At 42.9% G+C, this 20,859-nt stretch overlaps 1 protein-coding gene across 3 annotated transcripts; it reads right to left on the bottom strand.

The window, feature by feature from the left end:
• Window positions 1-287: 287 nt before the first annotated feature.
• On the bottom strand, window positions 288-19,502 carry LOC306766397 (protein mono-ADP-ribosyltransferase PARP14-like). Of its 3 annotated transcripts, none has more exons than XM_079254141.1 (17): window positions 19,286-19,502; window positions 19,098-19,198; window positions 17,401-17,440; window positions 14,330-14,569; window positions 13,977-14,201; window positions 11,584-13,829; window positions 6,075-6,305; window positions 5,695-5,916; window positions 5,243-5,321; window positions 4,871-5,020; window positions 4,559-4,621; window positions 3,636-3,812; window positions 3,201-3,419; window positions 2,482-3,096; window positions 2,234-2,370; window positions 1,976-2,150; window positions 289-1,701 (listed from the first exon to the last, which is right to left on the bottom strand). In XM_079254141.1, the coding sequence occupies exons 1-17, from the start codon at window positions 19,458-19,460 to the stop codon at window positions 1,418-1,420; spliced, it is 5,379 nt and encodes a 1,792-aa protein (XP_079110267.1). In that variant the 5' UTR covers window positions 19,461-19,502; the 3' UTR covers window positions 289-1,417. The 3 variants fall into 3 exon arrangements, with proteins under 3 accessions (XP_079110269.1, XP_079110267.1, XP_079110268.1); XM_079254142.1 differs by having other exon boundaries at window positions 4,871-5,017; XM_079254143.1 differs by lacking the exons at window positions 19,098-19,198; window positions 19,286-19,502 and having other exon boundaries at window positions 288-1,701; window positions 17,392-17,421.
• Window positions 19,503-20,859: the final 1,357 nt, after the last annotated feature.

The raw sequence follows: 20,859 nt of genomic DNA, 5'->3' as shown, positions 1-20,859 counted from the left end.
CACCATTCAAACATTCTCAAAACCTTTCAATAAACCCCATTTTCTAAACTTTCAGGAAAAAAGGTTTTTACTCAATTCACAAATAACTGCAAGAAAGTATATTTAATTAACTATGAGCAGGTGTTTTTATTTAGTGCAAATTAATATAGCGTGATACCTACCAAACTCAAGAATGTAGACAGACAGACAGTTAAACTTTACCAGTCCAGAAATAATATCGGTTGGGGAAACATTATTGTTGAACTTTGCTGTTTTGAAACTCGTGAAATAATCTCCAAGTGGTAAAAGCCTTTGAGTTTTTTTTTATTTGAATTTGTCTCTGTCTCCATCTGCTGGACTATAGTTTAAAACAACACCTTAATCTGAAATGAGAGGCAGGCCATTGAGAAGCCCTGGTCATATTCACTTGGGGTAGAGGGAGAAGGGGAACACGACTAAAAATGATGGCACATCATATGTAAAATAGCCTTTTATAAAATGTAAAGGTTCAGATATTTTGAAACAAATGAACAGATTGTTGTAGCCTAATTCAAGTTTTCATCCAATGTAAAAAGTAAAGCAACATTTGTAAAACGGAGCATCCAGTTGTGTATGTATGTATGTATATATATATATTTATTTTATTATTTTTTTTTAATTTAAAGATCAACCAGCATCTTTTAATAAAGTTCATTTTATTATGTTTTGAAAACTAATATTAAACTAATATTAAATTTAAATAAAGAAAAACTAAAACCAAATTTAAAAAAAAAATATCTTTGATGTTTCAGTACAAAGTGAATCTAATCTTCCTGATGAAGGAAATTGCTGTGATAGTTGAATATAATTATTAAACTGCTTTATAACCTGCCTTGATCTGATATACAACCACATTTTATGTGGACTTTAAAACTAGAACTTAGCGAATACAATTATGTTGCTCTACACAGCAACAAAGTACATCATTACAATTTTAAAAAAGATGTTAAAAAAAAAAAAATCAGTCAACATGGGTTCTCTATATCTGCTTTTATTTCTTATTTTTAACTGAAAGTTAAACTTCAGATTTACTTTCAAACATAATTGTTGATCTGATCCCCAAATGTCTGCTCTCACATAATTTCTGAAAACAGAACAGACACCTCCCTACAGTCATAAACTTCTGCGTTCGGTGCTCCCAGTCTAAAGGGAAAAAATGCTCTAGTACGTCCTCACCACTTTCTGCTTGCCTGTGTAAACTGTAATGTGCCGACTAAGACGTTTCCAAGCCACTACACAGTCTCACTTATCACAAAATCTGTGCAAAAGGAAATTATTGAAGATTTAGAACCTGTGTGAGATTTAACAGGTTTTTTTCTGCAGGAATGACATAACAACTAGTAAAAAGTTACACTGCTGTAAATCCCAGTTAGATTTGCAATCGCAGCAAATGGCCACATCACTTGAATGTAATCAGATACTCTGGATAGGCCTGGATGTCATTGAAGATCACAAACATGGAAGGATTGCCCATGTTATCCACAACACTATCGTACATTTCAGTGGTGCTGTTTCCCTTGTTTGGTGGAGCGATCATGCCAGACTGTCCAACAGTGAAGTCCCCTGTCAGCACACGGCAGAGGTACATGAATTTGTCTCCATTTTGATTGGGCTTGGAGTAGGTGTCACTGGCAGAGTAGCTGGCGTTGACCGCAAAGTAGGAGCCATTGCCGTAACATGCAGCTGAAAACAGAAAAACAAAGTGTCAAAGCTGATCGACGATTTCAAACCAGACTTAACTGCTTCAAAAACAAAAACCCAAATCAAGTTGGAGAGATGTCCAAGTAAAGACAAAAAAGGTGACACTCATCATCAGCATTTAACTAATAAAGATAGTTCGACACTCATGACCGCCCATTTTAAGTACCCAATCTGAGTCAAAATTTCAGCCTCTGATGTCGGATTTCAACCACGAGGTCGGTTATACAAAAGCATAAAAAGAAGCCAAATGTCTCACCGTTCTTTCCAGCATAACTCCTGTTGAAGCCACGTTCATTGATGGTAGGAATAGTGGGTTCACTGGTGCCATGGAAAAGACGTCTTTCGTTGTTCTGATGACCATTTCTCATCTCCAACTCCTCCTTCTTTATCTGAAGACTCTTCCACAAACCGGGGTTCTGAATCCTCTCAATCTGTGATCAGAGATAAAACCTTAGTTTTTCTTTCTGTTCTACAAACAAGGGGAAAACTAAAGCAGGAGAAGCGAACATGTTACCTTGGTAATGTTGCACTTGCAAGTGGCCTGAAACAGAGCAAGGATGTCATTGTACTCTGGAGTCCCAGCTGGGATTGGGAAAGCAGCACAGGTGGTGGTAGGTGGCATGGAATCCCAGTGAGCAGGAACATTTCCATCTAGCAGCAGAACCAGCAGATTTTATAGTAGTTTACTGGTATTAAAACAGTTTTAGCATAATTTTTTTGGTTTAGAAAATTGGAGGTAGTCCCCATCCATGTGTAAAATACCTTTTAGTTTGTCAATGCGCTTTATATACAGGATGTTTCCCTGACTGTCAGTGGCTTCTCCCTTTGACATGTCCACAGTGTATGCTTGACCCTGCACTGTAATCTTTACATCTGGCTGAAGCTGTTCAAAGGCTTGTTCCAGATGGTAGTTGGTAAGCGAGTCAAAACTCTGAAACTGAAACCCGTGGCGGCGATACTGCCAGTCCACAACTGTACCTGCCAGCTCCACTTTCTTCTTGAACTCGTGCTCATCTCTCACCTGCCTAATAATATCATCAATATCACGGCTGGCTTTGATTACATTCCTGCCAAGCCCTTCAATGACAATTGAGATAGTCTCGTTCTTGATCTCAGTCCGTATGCTCACATCATTGTCCTTCTGGATGTCAAAAATACGCTGGCGGTCTGCAGGAGAGAGGTTTAAGATGGCGTTGTCTGTGATGACAATGCTGTTTTGTTCATTGGCTATTAGGTCATTTATCCACTTCTTGGCTGCATCTACTTTAGCCTGTGCATCGCTGCAGATGTGGAAGCAAGCAGGATCAACTTTAGGAGGAATAATTACAAAATCTTCCTCTTTTTGTGGCTTGTCAGAACTTTCACCAACAAATAAATCTGAAAGAATAAATAGCAAGACCTGTATTAGAACTTCACTTGAAAAACAGAAGACAAAAAGGACAGAAATAAAACAACCAAAACATTTTCTTCCCCATACTTACTTCTGATTTTGCTGCCAAGGTTTGTCCAGAATCCCCCTTTATCCTTTTGGTCAGTGCCCTCTCTTTGCTGCATACTAGTGGAAAAGTCTTGGAGCATTGGCTGCTGGAAAATGACTATCCGGATTGTTGTCAGGTTACTGGAAGTGTTTTGGTTCAACACATCAATCACTGCATCCAACATGGCATCTGCCACCTGTTTTGCCTTTAAATTACCTTGACCTAAAAATATAACACCATAAATGAAAGACATGAGACGACAAATACCATCCACAGGGCAGAAAATTAATATATTAATAAAAGTTAACTGCTTAAGAACCACACAACGGAATCTGTATTAAAACTCTAGCAAATGACATTCTGTGCAAGGTAAAGAATTAAATTCACGTATCCATCCAAATGTTCTTCATATTTCTGGAATCTGTTAGCAAGTCTCACCTGTGCCAATGGCAGGAAATGAGACAGATGTGTACTTGTTATCGATACACATTTGGAGTGCATCTTTCAGAACCTTGTTGATTTTTGCTGGGTCAGTTTGTCCAATCAGGTGGAGAATTTTCTTGCACTGTAAGTTTCCCGGTTGGGTCATTATCATGCCTGAGTTGGGCTCGGCACCTAAAGGGGTAGACAGAAGGCATTATTACCTTTGAACCACATTGGCCAGAGTGTTTGGCTGCATCTACTTTAGCTTGTGCATCACTGCAGAAGTTCAGTGTTTACATTGAACTTTACTTCTGAATAATTTTGAGATTGAACTCCAGATAAATGATCTTCTTGGCATCCTTTTTACAACAATGAGGAATACTGTTAAGGCCCATTTACGCAGAAGATGGATACACAGACGGACAGTTTTAACTGTCTCCTGCATTGGTTATACATGTAATTTGGTCAATTTTCAAGGGGCTTAGCGATCCCTAATGACGCAGAAAATGGAGCAATATCACCGCAAACAGACAGGTCAGTGGTTAGTTGAATAGCTCACACACCACCGGCCAAAGGAACAAACTTGTAAAGAAGAAGAGGAACAGGAAAGAGATGATGCAGAAACCCCCCAAATAAAAAGCACCCAAAGAAGACAAAGATTATGTTGAGAACAGCAAAACACTTAGTGGTTTTCTTCTTGTGCTTTTAGTTAGTTGTTAACCACTTTACAACAGTACATTACCACTGGTGTCAAAATGCAAAAGTGAACTCGAAACTCAGCACTGCCCATGAGTGGATGAACTGACTTTATGACCATGGCAATGAGGATTGCGATGCATGACAACTTTTGGAATGGACGTGGCCATTTACATGTGCAAGTGAGCATAAACAGGCCTTTACACTGTAGTTAAAAAATGAGTCATAATGTGCTTTCGTACCAAGGTTTTGGCATGCAGCCTCTACAGCCGGACCAGCCGCTTCCAGAATAGCCTTAGAAACTCCTGAAGAGAGGAAATACAACAATTATTAATCTAAACAGAAACTGGAAGTGATGGCAGTGTGGATTAAATATTCATCATTAAAAAAAAATGCGACGAAAAATATTTCACTATTTCTGTGTTTAAACGTCCATCATATGTTTGTTTCAAAGAAATATAACTAAGAAGCTGGAGGAAGGCTTGATTGTATTTATGGTTAAAAGAACAATAAAGACTTTGCATTTCAGACATTTTTCTCCTCTGCATATTTACCTGTTTTGAGGGTGAATGTTTCATTTGAGGAGTTGACAATAACGTCAGTAGTCTCCTGTGTTATGTCTCCTGTTACGGCCTGAACTGTCACATTTCCCATTTTGGCCTCACACATTCCTGAACTGGAGACAACATTAAAGAAAGGGCCTGCTGACAAAGGACACAAATCAATAATCAATACCAATAACAGTGGTTTTAAAACATGCTGAAAATTAAAGCTGTGGTTCTTAAAAAAACTGGGTATGTGTGTAAATACAATGAAATGTTTTACTTTAATTACTGAATATGTTTATTATGTTGTATTAGATTTAACTGAATCCTTACAGAAACAAGTAGAAAATGCAAAGTGGACATTAAAGAGATAGCACCTACCTGTACTTTTTGAAGGAGATGTGGCCATTGAACCACCCGAGGAACTGGAGAAACGCCTCACAAATTCATCATTAAATTCCTGGGGACAAAAGGTGTAAGTTATGAAAACACTTCAATTTTAAACAAAAGCATGAATTTCTCAGTAGTACCACTGTACATGTCTGCACCGTGTTGTGTTTTTCAAACTCTTGAGGGTCTTAAAACCCATGATGTCATTTCCCAAATTAGTTTATTTCTGCTCTGTGCAGCTTTCCACCAAGATGCAACGCACTACAGTGTCCCTGGTGGCATTACCAACATTGAAGAATTCAGGCCAAAATCATTTCCATCAACCCCAACAGTTGTTCAAAACAGACTTGATGCTGCATCTTTAAAAATTCTGATTTTGTGGTTAGCTGTTATAGCTCACTTTCCTGCCGACATTCAGCTTGGAGTGTAAACACTTTCCTTACCTGGATAGTCTGTGCATCACCAGGGTAAAGAACAATCACAACCTTCTTCAGGTGCTTGGGTTGTTTTTTGTTGCTAAACTCTAAGATTTCATCCAACACCAAAGAGGCCACGAGGTCTTTGGGAAAACCCAGGTTTCCAGTTCCAACTGCTGGGAAGGACATGGAGGCAACGCGGGTGTCCTCTGCCAAGCCCAGGCAATCGCAGAAGATTCCTCTTAAGGTCTTGAAGACAAAGTATGAATATTAGTAAAGCTTCTTACAAAGTAAATTCTAGTACAGACAGATATTTTGTTCATTACTGTTAGAAAATGTTAGAAGGGAAATGGTAACATTTTCCAGAAAATTTAATGTAACATGGTAAAAATAACTTTATTCTTTACCTTTTCAGCTGTCCCTTGGCTGTTGTCCCAGCTAGGTGCAATCACATGAAATACTTGTTTGGATTTTAGCTTGCAGCCATCGGTGACAACAATCTCACCAGGTATTCCAGTAGCGTTTTGGTTGTTTACCAGCTGCTGAAGCTTGGATCCAGCTGCACCCAGGATGGCTTTTGAAACTGCTCCTTTACTCAATACGAGGTCTTCTGAGATGGTGTTCACTATCACATCCGTCTAAAATGTGATGAGAGACTGTAGTCAGATGCTGAATTTCACAGTATATTTAGAGGTAGCGGAAAAGTTGAGAATTAGTGTGTAAAAGCATGTCTTGGAGGTCTTTTTAGAACTAAAAGTTGGAGTCAGCAGCTGACTATGCACAGTCTAGGGATGTCCTAAAACAAAGTCACTGTAACAACATAAGGTGACGACTGTCACTACCAGATTTAAAGCACTTCTGTACAGCAGCAAACACTCAAGATAACTTTCCAGTCAACACTGATTATGAATTTACTTTTCAACTGTAACCTGTCCTTTCAGTTAAAGTGACCTTATTATATCTGTCTCAGCGTGTCCAGATGAAACTGAATGATTAGGTATATTAGGTATTACACACATAATCAAGCAACCAAGTGAGAAATTACTATTTGAAGAAACTAACAGTAGTAAATTACGAAATAAATGCTGATACATTGTGTACAACAAAGCTGTGGCCATTTAGTTACTCAAACATATGTGTCCACAGTATTTGAATTTTATTCCAAATTCTTCACATTTATGCTTTATCAATCCGTGACTCTTTGGTCCAGAATATGTAATGACAAAATAAGACCTAGAAACAGTAGATAACCTTTATTTTAAAAAGGCAAATCTCGACTTATTGTTCATTTAAACGCTGGAGAAGTTTGTGAAGGAAAGATACTGCAAAGACAGGAATGCTTTGTATTTCTGAGTGACTCAACCTCTGCAGGTATAACCAGTTTGCTGACATTACCATTAACTTAAAAAATAAAAAAAACTTGCTTACGGGCAACATGTTATTCATACTGCAGAAGGGACTGAAATAACAATAAATTCTAGTACTTCAAACCACACTGCAAAGAAAGTGCTGCTGTCCAGTAGGAGTACAGGTCCGATTTCATCATTTTCAGTTCAAGTGAAATGGATTCCCAAAAACAACAGATTACCAAAAGATATATTTGTGTCATATTTCTTACAAAACAAACATAAATTACTCTTCTGCTTTTAACTCAACACTATACTAGAGCTAATGGGCTGCCATTTTTATGGTGCCAGGGTTGTAGCTGTGGGGAAGGGCCTAGCTGAGGGGCCTTCCTGTATGACTACTAAGCGACTACCTCCTACATGTCTTCGAATTACATTTGACACTTATGATTATACCATCCATCCATCCATCCATCTTCTGCCGCTTATCCGGGGTCGGGTCGCGGGGGCAGCAGCCTAAGCAGGGAAGCCCAGACTTCCCTCTCCCCAGCCACATTTGCCAACTCTGCGGGGGGGATCCCGAGGCGTTCCCAGGCCAGCCGAGAGATGTAATCCCTCCAGCGTGTCCTGGGTCTTCCCCGGGGTCTCCTCCCCGAGGGACGTGCCTGGAACACCTCACCAGGGAGGTGTCCAGGAGGCATCCTGACCAGATGCCTGAGCCACCTCAACTGGTTCCTCTCGATGCGAAGGAGCAGCGGCTCTACTCTGAGCCCCTCCCGGATGACTGAGCTCCTCACCCTATCTCTAAGGGAGAGCCCGGCCACCCTGCGGAGGAAACTCATTTCAGCCGCCTGTATACGAGATCTCGTTCTTTTGGTCACGACCCACAGCTCATGACCATAGGTGAGGGTAGGAACGTAGATCGACTGATAAATCGAGAGCTTCGCCTTCTGGCTCAGCTCCTTCTTCACCACGACAGACCGGCGCAGAGCCCGCATTACTGCAGACGCTGCACCGATCCGTCTGTCGATCTCGCGCTCCATCCTTCCCTCACTCGTGAACAAGACCCCGAGATATTTAAACTCCTCCACTTGAGGCAGGACCTGACTCCCGACCCAGAGAGGGCAATCCACCCTATTCCGGCTGAGGACCATGGTCTCAGATTTTGAGGTGCTGATTCTCATCCCAGCCGCTTCACACTCGGCCGCGAATCGCTCAAGCGAGAGCTGGAGATCACGACCAGATGAAGCCAACAGGACCACGTCATCCGCAAAAAGCAGGGACCCAATCCTGAGGCCACCAAGTCGGATCCCCTCAACCCCTAAGCTGCGCCTAGAAATTCTGTCCATATAAGTTATGAACAGAATCGGTGATAAAGGGCAGCCTTGGCGGAGTCCAACCCTCACCGGAAACGAATCCGACTTACTACCGGCAATGCGGACCAAGCTCTGACACCTGTCGTACAGGGACCGGACAGCTCGTACAAGGGGGTCCGGTACCCCATACTCCCGGAGTACCCCCCACAGGAGCCCCCGGGGGACACGGTCGAATGCCTTCTCCAGGTCCACAAAGCACATGTAGACTGGTTGGGCAAACTCCCATGCCCCCTCCAGGACCCCAGAGAGGGTATAGAGCTGGTCCACTGTTCCGCGACCAGGACGAAAACCATACTGCTCCTCCTCAATCCGGGATTCGACTATCCGGCGGACCCTCCTCTCCAGGACCCCTTAATAGACCTTACCAGGGAGGCTGAGGAGTGTGATTCCCCTGTAATTGGAACACACCCTCCGGTCCCCCTTCTTAAAAAGGGGGACCACCACCCCAGTCTGCCAATCCAGCGGTACTGCCCCCGATGTCCACGCGATGCTGCAGAGGCGTGTCAGCCAGGACAGCCCCATAGCATCCAGAGCCTTAAGGAACTCCGGGCGGATCTCATCCACCCCCGGGGCCTTGCCGCCAAGGAGCTTTTTGACCACCTCAGCGACTTCAGCCCCAGAGATAGGAGAGTCCACCCCTGAGTCCACCAGCTCTGCTCCCTCATGGGAAGACGTGTTGGTAGGATTGAGGAGGTCTTCGAAGTATTCCCTCCACCGACCCACAACGTCCCGAGTTGAGGTCAGCAGCTCCCCATCTCCACTGTACACAGTATTGATGGAGCACTGCTTCCCCCCCCTGAGCCGCCGGATGGTGGACCAGAATCTCCTCGAAGCCGTCCGGAAGTCTTTCTCCATGGCCTCGCCGAACTCCTCCCATGCCCGAGTTTTTGCCTCGGCAACGGCCGAAGCCGCATGCCGCTTAGCCCGTCGGTACCCATCAGCTGCCTCCAGAGTCCCACAGGCCAAGAAGGCCCGATAGGACTCCTTCTTCAGCTTGACGGCATCCCTCACTGCTGGTGTCCACCAACGAGTCCTGGGATTACCGCCACGACAGGCACCAACGACCTTGCAGCCACAGCTCCGGCTGGCCGCCTCAGCAATAGAGGCACGGAACACAGCCCATTCGGACTCAATGTCCCCCGCCTCACCCGGGACATGTTCGAAGCTCTGCTGAAGGTGGGAGTTGAAGCTCGCTCTGACAGGGGACTCAGCCAGACGTTCCCAGCAGACCCTCACAACACGTTTGGGCCTGCCAGCTCTGACCAGTTTACTCCCCCACCATCTGAGCCAACTCACCACCAGGTGGTGATCAGTTGACAGCTCCGCCCCCCTCTTCACCCGAGTGTCCAAGGCATGTGGCCGCAGGTCCGACGATACGACTAAAAAGTCGATCATTGAACTGCGGCCCAGGGAATCCTGATGCCAGGTGTACATATGGACACTCTTATGCTGGAACATGGTGTTCGTTATAGACAATCCATGACGAGCACAGAAGTCCAATAACAAAACACCATTTGGGTTCAGAGGGGGGGGACCATGCCTCCCAATCACTCCCCTCCAGGTCTCACTGTCATTGCCCACGTGAGCATTGAAGTCCCCCAGCAGAAGTCCCCCAGCAGTCCCCAGAAGGAGCACCCTCCAGCACTCCCTCCAAGGACCCCAGAAAGGGTGGGTACTCTGAACTGCTGTTCGGTGCATAAGCACAGACAACAGTCAGGACCCGTCCCCCCACCCGGAGGCGGAGGGAAACTACCCTTTCATCCACCGGGGTAAACCCCAACGTGCAGGCACCAAGCTGGGGGCTGATGAGAATGCCCACACCTGCTCGGCGCCTCTCACCATGAGCAACTCCAGAGTGGAAGAAGGTCCAGCCCCTCTCGAGGGTACTGGTTCCAGAGCCCAAGCCATGCGTCGAGGTGAGTCCAATTATATCTAGTCGGAACCGCTCAACCTCGCGCACAAGCTCAGGCTCCTTCCCCACCAGAGAGGTGACGTTCCACGTCCCTAGAGCCAGCTTCTGCAGCCGGGGATCGGACCGCCAGGGTCCCCGCCCCTTGCTGCCGCCCAGCTCACATTGCACCCGACCCCTACGGCTCCTCCCGCAGATGGTGAGCCCACGGGAGGTGGGGCCCATGTAACCCTTTCGGGCTGAGCCCGACCGGGCCCCATGGGCGAAGGCCCGGCCACCAGACGCTCGCTCTCGTACCCCGCCTCCAGGCCTGGCTCCAGAAGGGGGTCCCGGTAACCCGCGTCCGGGCAAGGGAACATTCATGCCCAGGTTGGTCGTCATCATAGGGGTCTATGAGCCGTGCTTGGTCTGGTCCCTCCCCTAGACACCTGTTTTGCCATTTGACACTTATGATTATACCAAATAACTTAAAATGAAACTCAATACATTTAAAATTCTTCCATATTAATAAAACTACTAAATAGTTTAACTGTATTTAAGTTTATTTAAGTTGTCTCCAAAGAGTTTAAATCTAAAATCCAGTTTGTATAAAACAATTTATGCCTCTGAATGTCTTTTTCCCCAATAGGTATCAAAACTGAGTTCAAAATTCTAGCATGGTGATAATTTTATAGCCTAACACATTAACCCTCACTGTTAATTCAACAAGAGCCACATTCAATATTTAAAGACAAGAGGAGAGCCACCACCCCCCAAAAATAAAGCATTCCCACATTACGTATCCTGCTACGTTGCCAAATCAGTAACATTCAGCTTTTTAGCAAAAAATCGCTATCCTAAATATTGCACAGAGTAATGCCATTCTTATGCAACAGTATATGGTGAAAATACAATAATGCCTCCAGAATGTGGGTGTTTCTTTTTCAATATATATCCAGAGCTACTGACGGAGCAGCTCTCTGAGGGCATTTGGTGCAGCTGAAATCAGCCAAAACTGGCAACTCTGACAGGGTCAGTTCGGGCCATTAGGACAGCAAAGTTTTTGTAAGCAGCCTGTACCTCTTGTTTGTGGAGTGTAGCCTACTGCACCATTAGGGGTCATTATGACTTGTGGAAATAGCATGTTCAGAGAGCCAGTGGCTGTTTCATGAGCCGCAAGTCAAGAGTCAGACAGCTGCATGCGACTTGCGAGCCGCGCAATGAGTAACACTGGTCTAGCAGTATGTAATCTCAGCAGAGTTGAGTCTTAAAATTTAACGAAAGTACTTAAAAAAAGGCAAATTACCTTGGCAGCCTCAATGTTTCCCTTTTTAAGGATTATATCCAAGCCCTCCTTGGTCTGGACATGGCACAGGCGGGGGTCAGATGCATCTTGCTTCACCAGTGCAGATTTTTTAGCTTTGGGAGGAGGAACCAGTTGGGAATGACTCATACCCTGACTTCCAAACTCCTTTCTAACAGCAGCCTCCATGGCTGCAACAACACTATCATCATTGTCCACCAAATGGATCTTCTTCAAGATGTCTTCACACCTCTCATCACAGTATTCCTTCACTGCTTGGATGATGGTGGTGGTGCACAGACTGAGGGGAAAGCCTAGACTTCTACTGATAGCAGGAAGAGCCACAGAGATGCAGTTATTGGATTCAGCAAGTTCTAAGCTGTTTAAAACAGCTCTTTTCAGCTGAGCTTGAGCCTTTCTGGGTTTAGCTTGATCAAACATTGGTCCAACTGCATGGATGACATTTTTACAAGAAAGCTGACCCCCAGCACCAGTTATTTCACAGTCACCAGGTTTAAGAGCTCCTCTCAAGCTGATTATTTTGTCACATTCATTCTGCAACTGAGGGCCAGCCGATCTTAAAAGTGCTCCTGCAAGACCTGAATCAAGTTTTAAGTCTGAAGAAGCAGCATTGACAACTGCATGGACTGGATAGCTGCACATATCCCCCTTGCAAACTGCTATTTCCACTCCATCAGATGTCTGGACTTGGTACACGGGTTTGGGTACTAATCCAAAGACCAAGTCATCTTGTTTTCCACCCACGTAATCAGCCAATTGGACCAGGCAACCAGTTTCAGTCTTCAGTGAATTCACATACATTTTTTCTTTATCCTGGAAAAACTTCTTCACTCCAGGTTTGGGGACTTCTAAAGTGTCAAAGAACAAAGAAGAGACAAATTCTTCAACTACTCTCCTGCAATCTTCCACAACAGCTCTAGAGCCACTTAGCAGGATGGCTTCCTTTCTGAAAGACACAACCACTTTGTCGCCCAGTTGCTTCGACCAAGATGTGTTGAAACTTTTGAGGTATTCAGTGATGACATTTGCCTGTATGGCAATGGCCTCTTCAATGTGAGCATTCTGAGTTAAGAAGTCATCAAAGTCACTGCTAACTTTCATGACTCTATCCTTGAGGCCACACACCACAACTCGTTGAGGAGAGATGTGGATTCGAGTTTTCATGCACAAATCCGTGTTGGCATTATCCAGCTGACTGACCAATTGTTGCCACTCTGGCTTATCCAGGACACCACTGTCCTCAACATCGATGGACTGGGATAACAACAGCTGCCCCAGATGATCTTGGGCATCATTTAAGTCTTTTTCAGAAACAGCAGCAAGCTGCACCCTCTGTGCACTTACTTCTAATGCTGCATTTATGCCTTTAGAAGTGAGGAGAACATCTGTAAGCTCATCTTGCTGTCCATCCTTCAACAAGTCAAGCACAAAGCTATCCATTTCTAGATTCTGCCTCTTTAATGCAAACATTGCATCATTTATGACACCGCTTGCTGCAATAATCTCATCCACAAATCCAGTTAATTTTATGACAAGATTCTTTTGATCGTATGACATTTCAAGCTCTGGGCACGCTTGCAGGATCTTGTCCTGAAGACCATCCTGAGACAAGACATGGAACATGGATGGTGATGCTGCGATCTGTTGGGTTTTGCTTAATTTGGTTCTTTGCATCTTTTCCTCAATCTTCTTAAGGACTTCAGAAAGCTGGCTCTCTAGTCTGTTGACATCTTCCACAAAGCCAACCACTGATAAGACACCACTGGCTTTATCAGGAACCATAACTAGTTGCTCATTCACTAGGGTCTGTCTGATCTTCTCTTGCGACTCTTCCCACTGCTCTGACTCTGGTCTGAACTTCAAGCATTTGAATTTGGACATGGATTGCCCAAAGGCTGACTTAATGGTATCCTTCCAATCTTTGACGATGGTCTTGGCATCCTTTTGCTTCAGTAAGGAAGATACAGGGCTCAAGCGCACAGCAGACTGGTCAAAGTCCATGTTGCAGTAATGTTTTGTCAAGTCACTACGAATGATCTCCACTGCTGCTTGGTTTTTCGACAGGTACTTACAGATAGCACCGTCAATGGGTTCAGAGAAAGCAGGAGGGAGTTTTGGTGAAGGCTTGTCTTTGCCATAAAGGGCTACTCCCAAAGCTTTGTAAAAGGGGTAAACTCTGATTTCTTCCTGTTTGATGTAATGCTTCTTCTTGATGACTTGCATTAAAACTATTGGGGAAATAAACAGAATATGATCAAAAAAACTGTCCCACTGTCAACAAGTCAATAAAGGAAACAATGACTTAGTGAATTGTAGTTTATTTCATTAGTATATATGTAAGTTCAAATATGCAACATGTAGTACAGAATAAATACCTGGATGGTTTTCAAAAGTAATGAGAGCCGTCTGCTCCGCTTCATTGAGGGTGACATCTTCCACTTCTCCACCCTCTTTTTCAAAGTAGCGCTGCAGTATATCTTCACTAAAATGTTTAATGTCATCAACTAAGACTTGTTCTGTGACTTCCAGTGGTCGGATTGTTAAGTTCTTTTGTACAAACATCTGGTTTTCTGGGCATCTTGCTATGAACTCAGTATTTTCTGTGAGACAGCAGAAATATAAAACATTTCAGTAAAATCTCAGCCTTGATTGTTTTCAAAAGGAAAAGTCTTAGTTTAACTTATTCTAACCTTATTCATAGAAACACACACACACTTTAGATGGGTACCTTTTCCACTTTGGAAAGTCACAACAGCAGAAGAGAGTTCAGGGATGAGTTCCAACATGAAGTCCTGGGACAGATCCTTTAAAACATTTTGAACCAGCATCTCCAAGAACTCCTGGTTCATGCTGTCTGGAATATTCCCAATCACAGCTGAGGTGGAAGACAGCTCTTCATCGGCTGTATCATTATCAGCAACTTTTGCGTTGGTCTGGACTGAATCTGCCTGGCTGTGTTCATCAGAACCTATGTATGAGGTGTGAAAGCTAAATCAGTGACCATTAGATAGAAAGATAGAGTTATCACCGGACAGACAGACAGACGGGCGCTGTCTGTAAGCGGGGACAGAAGTAATTACTTTGCGCCTGTGTGTGAACATATACTTTGCAAGTGTGAGTAGATACATGCAGTTTATGAGTTGGGGTGGCCTGAGTGAGTGTATGACTCCAGCACTGACTGTGTGCTAGTCCGGCCCTGTTCAGTCGCTAATGATATCATTAATTTTGATATCATTAATTTTCCAACTATTGTTATATGTTCATTGAGTGAGGTGTAAATCAGGTTTATTTTGCTGGTAGGGATAATGAGCAGTGAATAGCAGGCAGGCTGGCAGGCAGGATTCCTGGCAGACTGATAACTGGTAAATTATGGCCGAGCACTGTTACCACAGGGTGAACAAGCAATCTGGCAACGGAGGACCAAGCAGGTTAAGGTGTTGCTGATTGGTATGGGGTGCAGGTGGTGGTAAAGGTGATCCATATCGGGCGATTTTGCTGACTTCCATTCATATAAATCACAAAAACAATTAAATTATGAATGCTTTTTATTCCTGTGCTCAAATCATACATTAAGTGAAGACCATTTGTTCTTTGAACAAAAAATAGACGGACACATTCTCTACACTGAGCTTTAAAATATTTATATTATGTAAAACAAAACTAAAAAGATTGTTTATATTTTATAAGCAGGATATGGTACAAACTTATATCCTGCAGGCTTTTTTTTGCCTGTCATAGACTGGTGAACCTCAGCACATCTATGAGGCTCTGCAGGTCATAAATGCTCCTTTAATCTCCAGTCATGTTACTGATCTGGTAACAGCTATCCTAACAGATGCTCCTTTATTACAGTGTGTTCAGACCAAACGCGTTTTGAGCGTCAACAACGGCAGGTTTACATGTAAAGTCTATGTGGAGGCGCGTCAAGGAGGCGGCAAGTTTTCTTGCGTCGCATTCTGAGAGTTTTAAGCGGCGGCGTGACTCACGTCATGCACCGAAAATCTAAGAAGTTTTTTAACCTTGACACGGAACGCGTGTCAAAAGCCAGAGATGGAAAATCTGAACTTTGGCCGCCTGACGTGGGGACGTCAACCTATCAGAGTGATCAGCTCACAGCTCCTGGAGTACACCTACGATTTATCTGGTGAACCCAGACACGGGGTTGAGACGCCCTACGACAGTTTTCCTCATTGTGTGTGGCTCTATGACTCTTGATTTGCAGCTCGTGAAGCAGCCACTGGCTTTCTGAAAATGCTATCTAAACAAGTCTTAATGATCCTCAACGGTGCAGTTCTCTCCGCAAACAAGAGTTGCAGGCTGCTTGCAGAAACTTTGCTGTCGTAACATCCCTAACTGACCCTGTCAGAGTTGCCAGTTTTGGCTGATTTCAGTTGCACCGAACTCCGCCAAAGAGCTGCTCTTTTGGTAGCTCCATATTGAAAAAGAAACACCTACATTCTGGAGGCATTATTGTATTTTCACCAATTACTGTTGCATAAGAATCCCATTACTCTGTGCAATATTTAGCATAACGATTCCTTGCTAAAAAATCTGGGTTTTTAGCAAAGCTCGACGCCTCCTTGACGCGCCTCCACATAGACATTACATGTAAACCTGCCACTCTTGATGCTCAAAACGTGTTTGGTCTAGTGCCACTTACTTTTCCAGCATCTGGTAACCTCAGATCCAACTTTTTTGAAATGTGTTTCTGCAAACAAATTTCAAATGTGCTAATACTTTCCACAAAATAGTAAACTGTCTCAGCACCGTGCTTTGTAAATGCCTTCATTGGCTAGCTTCTTACATAAATGCATTCTGGCTGAGTCCTTTCCTTCGATAAGTCATCATTGACATATAGCCTACCTTTTTCTCCTTTTTTAAAATAAGGATGAATCTCTCCTACAGAGTGGCATTTTTTATACATGTCTCAATAAAGAGGTGCAAAGCTAACACTAGCCTCTAGGACCTCCTGTGTCTCCTTGGAGGTCCAGGGACAGCAGTAATCCCCTGAAACAAATTTTCCCATTTAAAATATTTGCACCCAGTGCTACTTGGGTACCACTGTTCTATCCATCCATCCATTTTCCCATTCATTTACTGTAGTCCAGTACAGGGTCAGGAGAAGCTGGCCACACAGAGAGACAAACAACCATTCACGCTAGAACTCATTCGTAGGGACAATTTAGAATAACCAATTAGCCTAACCAGAGAGAACCCATGTATACATAGGGACAACGTGCAAAGCTCACACAGAAAGGCCACCATCTGAACCTCCCCCCAGCCATCGCTCAAACCAGCAACCTTCTTGCTGCGAGGCCACAGCGTTGTTCTAATGGGAATAAAATATAGGCTTATGAAATCTGCAAATGACTGCATTTGCTTTTCATTTGCATTTTTAAACAGTTTCCCAACATATTTTTGAATTAACGTTGTAGTTTCAAATATTATTTCTAGAACTTTGTTACAGTAACAAAGGTAGCAGTCTAACTTTATCATGAATACACACTGCACCTACCTAACATGTCAGGTAGGATGCAAGATGAACGCGCAAAAGTTCTGCAGTGTGTCTTTAAAGCGCAGTAAAACTGTGTTTGTAGCTGAGAAATTGTGAGGAGCACTGACCGTGAAAATTGAGGACTGACTGAACAACCTGGCTGCAGAATTTAAGCCCCACAGTGCTGGGGTCATTTATTTCACTGATGATCAGGTGTCATTCAACATGCCAAAAAAACGTGTTGATGGGATGCAAACAAGGAAATCTGACACATTGTTGATGTATTTGTTTCATACTTCACTTACACCTCTTGTTTTCTTTATCAGCTTTGTCAGATGGAGTTTTCTGGAAGGAATGGATAAGAAAGGAAAAACTTACTTTAGACATCATTAAAGGTGTTTAGTCATCTAAGGAGTGACCATGGAGTGACTATCTCAAAGTTTTCCATCAACACACTGAAGTGAAGGCATATTATGCTGATGCATGTTCAAGTTTATTTATATAGCACATTTTTACAGCAGCAGTTCCCCAAAGTGCTGAACAATAAAACAACTATACTCTGCTATATGAAATTAAACACTGCACAATGAAAAAAAAAAATAAAATCTGGAATTAAAAACCAAAAATCTTCAGAAAAAGTAAAGTTAAAATACACAAAGGAAAAGCTCAGGTATGATCAAATGCCAGCTAAAAAAAAGTGGGTTTTAATGACAGATTTAAAATCAGAGACAGATTGGGCAGCTCTGATGTGATAGGGAAGGCTATTCCACATCTTAGGAGCAGCAACAGAAAAAGCTCACGAATGGGACCTCGAGTAAGAGTTGTGAAGAGGACCTGGCTGGAAAATGCTGGTGTAACAACTCTGACAAGTACGATGGAACCAAACCATTTAACGAAGGACACGTGGTGGAGGCAGATTGAGAAAGAAATGGAGAACAATGGAGAGAAAACACAAGCCTCCAGTTCCAGTTTTCATAATGGGAAAAGTACAATCACTGGCAAATATGATGGACGAGCTGGCTGTGCTTGTGATGACATAAAAGGACAATGTGTGCAGTCTGATGTGTTTTACTGAAGCATGGTTGCATTCACATGTCCTCATGGTGTAGCTGTGCCCGGTTTAAGGACTGTGCCCGGTTTAAGGGCTGACACTGATGAGAAAAAGAAAAAGAAAAAGGAAGAGTGTTGAACTGTATATGAATGAGAAATATTAGTCCCACTTTGACATATGCAAACATTAAGGATACTTAAATGCCACTACTCAGCCTTTTCTATTCTAACATAATATGTCCTTATTAACCAAATGACAGCCAGTTACTACACGAATGTCAGGTGGTGAGAGGACTGCAGACAAACTGTTGGCCATCATGGACTACCAGGACCATCCTTGACATTACACGGTGAACAGACAGCGGAGATTGATCTCCAGGAGACTCATTCAGCTTTGCTGTCACAAAGAGCACTTTTAATATCACTTTATAACAGTTCTCTGTCAGACAGAGACTCCATATTCTCAACTGGTTGGTAACTTTCCTGCTTCATTTATGCTTTTTCATCATATCACCATACTCCTGCTTTTGTATCTTGAGTCACATATTGTCTGAATATTCATACTTTGAACTAGATATCCTTTATTGTGAATTGAATATTGTAAAAGGTAAATTAGTAATATATTTATGCATGTATGTAGCCTATGCATATGTGTGTGTGTATGTTTCTATTTTCATTAAATCTCTCATTTTTCTGTCTTGACTTGGATAGCTGTTAAGTGTGTCTGTAAGCCTTTATAACATTTTTTTTTTCATCTCGCCATTTTAATTTTTACTTCTTTTCTTTTTTAAAATCTCCATTACTCTCTAATGCTACTGCTGTAATCCTGAAATTCCCCAACCTCGGATTAATAAAGTAGCCTACCTCTGATCAGGTCTGAAAAAAAGAAAATATTTCCACTGTCTCTCAGATAAGCTGATATTTTTTTAGACCTTGGAGTTGTTGCACAAACCTCTGTCGCTTTTTCCTGTGAGGGAAGGCGAACTTTCATCTTCAACAAGTCTTTATCCAAACTCATCTGGTGTGTCCCTTTCGCTAAAACATTTTTCTGATCTGCAATAGAAAATGTTGGAAATATAGTTCTCTGAAAGTAAAGATGATCAAACTTTGCCTTTTAACGTAGTTTGTGTCCAGACTCACCCTCCTCTCTGCGGAAACGCAGCAGTGCCGTCCCGCTGCCATCCTGGTAGTCCACTTCACAGTCCCCTCCGTTAGATTTCTTACTTTGAAAGTATTTCACCAACTTATTCCTTAGTTTTGGTATTTTATTTTCTTCGAGCTCGACGAGCAGAGTGTAGGAATATGCGTCAGCCATGGTGTCCGTGTTGGGCTGAAGTAAGCACCCCTGACATTAAAAGCACCCTTCCAACCAGAAAGGAGGGGGAACATTGGCAGAAACAGAACCCTTTCTCTCTACACACACACACACACACACACACACACACACACACACACACACACACACACACACACACACACACACACACACACACACACCTGGATATAAAGCTCATTTCCAGTCAGAAATACTACACTATAATGCTTCGGACATCTAAACATTACTCTAGCACATTATTCCGTTTTCTTTTTGCTTTTCTGCAAGGTTAACGGGCTGGCAAAGGGTATTATGAAGATGTGTTTAGTAGTAGACCTAATGAATACAAGGTCTGCGGTAGTGCTTATTTCGGTACAACACCTGTTGTAGCCCACACCGATGATCTGCCGTGTGATTCAACATACTTTCACTTTAGTTTTCCAAGAAAAGACAGGCTGACTCTTGTAGCCTCGGACGTTCAGCTCTGAAAAGGTTGACGCTGAGTGATTCAGAAAAAGAAAACTAGGCAGTGTTTTTATGCCTTTTATAAATGGAACATTAACTTGGCAAACATTCAGGTCGCACTCTGTTAGCTGCTTTTGCTTTCACTTTTCCACTCAGTGCCTTTCAGACTTGAGCAGTTAAGTGTCTGGTTTCAAGTAATATTTCAAAATGCCGAATGGAGTTTCTGAATCTAAATCAATGCTGAATTGACGTTTTAAAGAGATCCAAACCCTTATTATTAGTACACAGCGATGTCATTTTTGGTCTGACTGGTGCACTATTACACCCTTGCATTGCAGCCTTTTGGCTGCGGCGCGGATCTGGGCCAACCCTGAGTTGAGGTCGTTCCAGTGGTGATGCGCTCCATGGTGGTGTGCTGGCGCCTGTTGTGAAAGAATCCCCAGGATATCGTTTCCTCACAGTTTGCCAAGCCAGATGTTTATTCTTTTATTATTATTCTTACTATCATTATTGGTTAAAGAGACAGAACATTACTTTTGTTTGTCATGCAACATGGGATAGGGGGTGTGCTCAGTATGTCTGTGTGAATTATTGTGTCTAATTGTTTTACTTTTTGTTTTAATATATGTAAAGCCCTTTGCGCTACTTTATGTATGAAAGGTGCTATATGAATAAAGTTTGATTTTGATTTGATTTATTAAAAAACGCACGTGCGCAGTTCTCGATACGCGCTTGTAGGCCTAACCGAGATAACAGAAAAGGCCAATCAAGTCTGAGTACGACACCATTCAAACATTCTCAAAACCTTTCAATAAACCCCATTTTCTAAACTTTCAGGAAAAAAGGTTTTTACTCAATTCACAAATAACTGCAAGAAAGTATATTTAATTAACTATGAGCAGGTGTTTTTATTTAGTGCAAATTAATATAGCGT

The sequence above is a fragment of the Telmatherina bonti genome, assembly GCF_933228915.1.
Source record: "Telmatherina bonti genome assembly, chromosome: 15".
In the NCBI taxonomy this organism is placed as follows: Eukaryota; Metazoa; Chordata; class Actinopteri; order Atheriniformes; family Telmatherinidae; genus Telmatherina; species Telmatherina bonti.
Note: the sequence above shows the minus strand (reverse complement) of the source record. Positions and strands in the feature narration are given on the sequence as shown.

What these genes read in the sequence shown, in the direction of transcription:
- LOC306766397 (XM_079254141.1), bottom strand. Translation starts at nt 19,460, where the DNA reads ATGGCTGACGCATATTCCTACACTCTGCTCGTCGAGCTCGAAGAAAAT. An exon ending in GCCAAGGGACAGCTGAAAAG is followed by an intron (nt 5,917 to 6,074) that starts GTAAAGAATAAA and finishes TTTGTCTTCAAG; the next exon opens with ACCTTAAGAGGAATCTTCTG. An exon ending in GAGTTATGCTGGAAAGAACG is followed by an intron (nt 1,702 to 1,975) that starts GTGAGACATTTG and finishes TTCTGTTTTCAG; the next exon opens with CTGCATGTTACGGCAATGGC.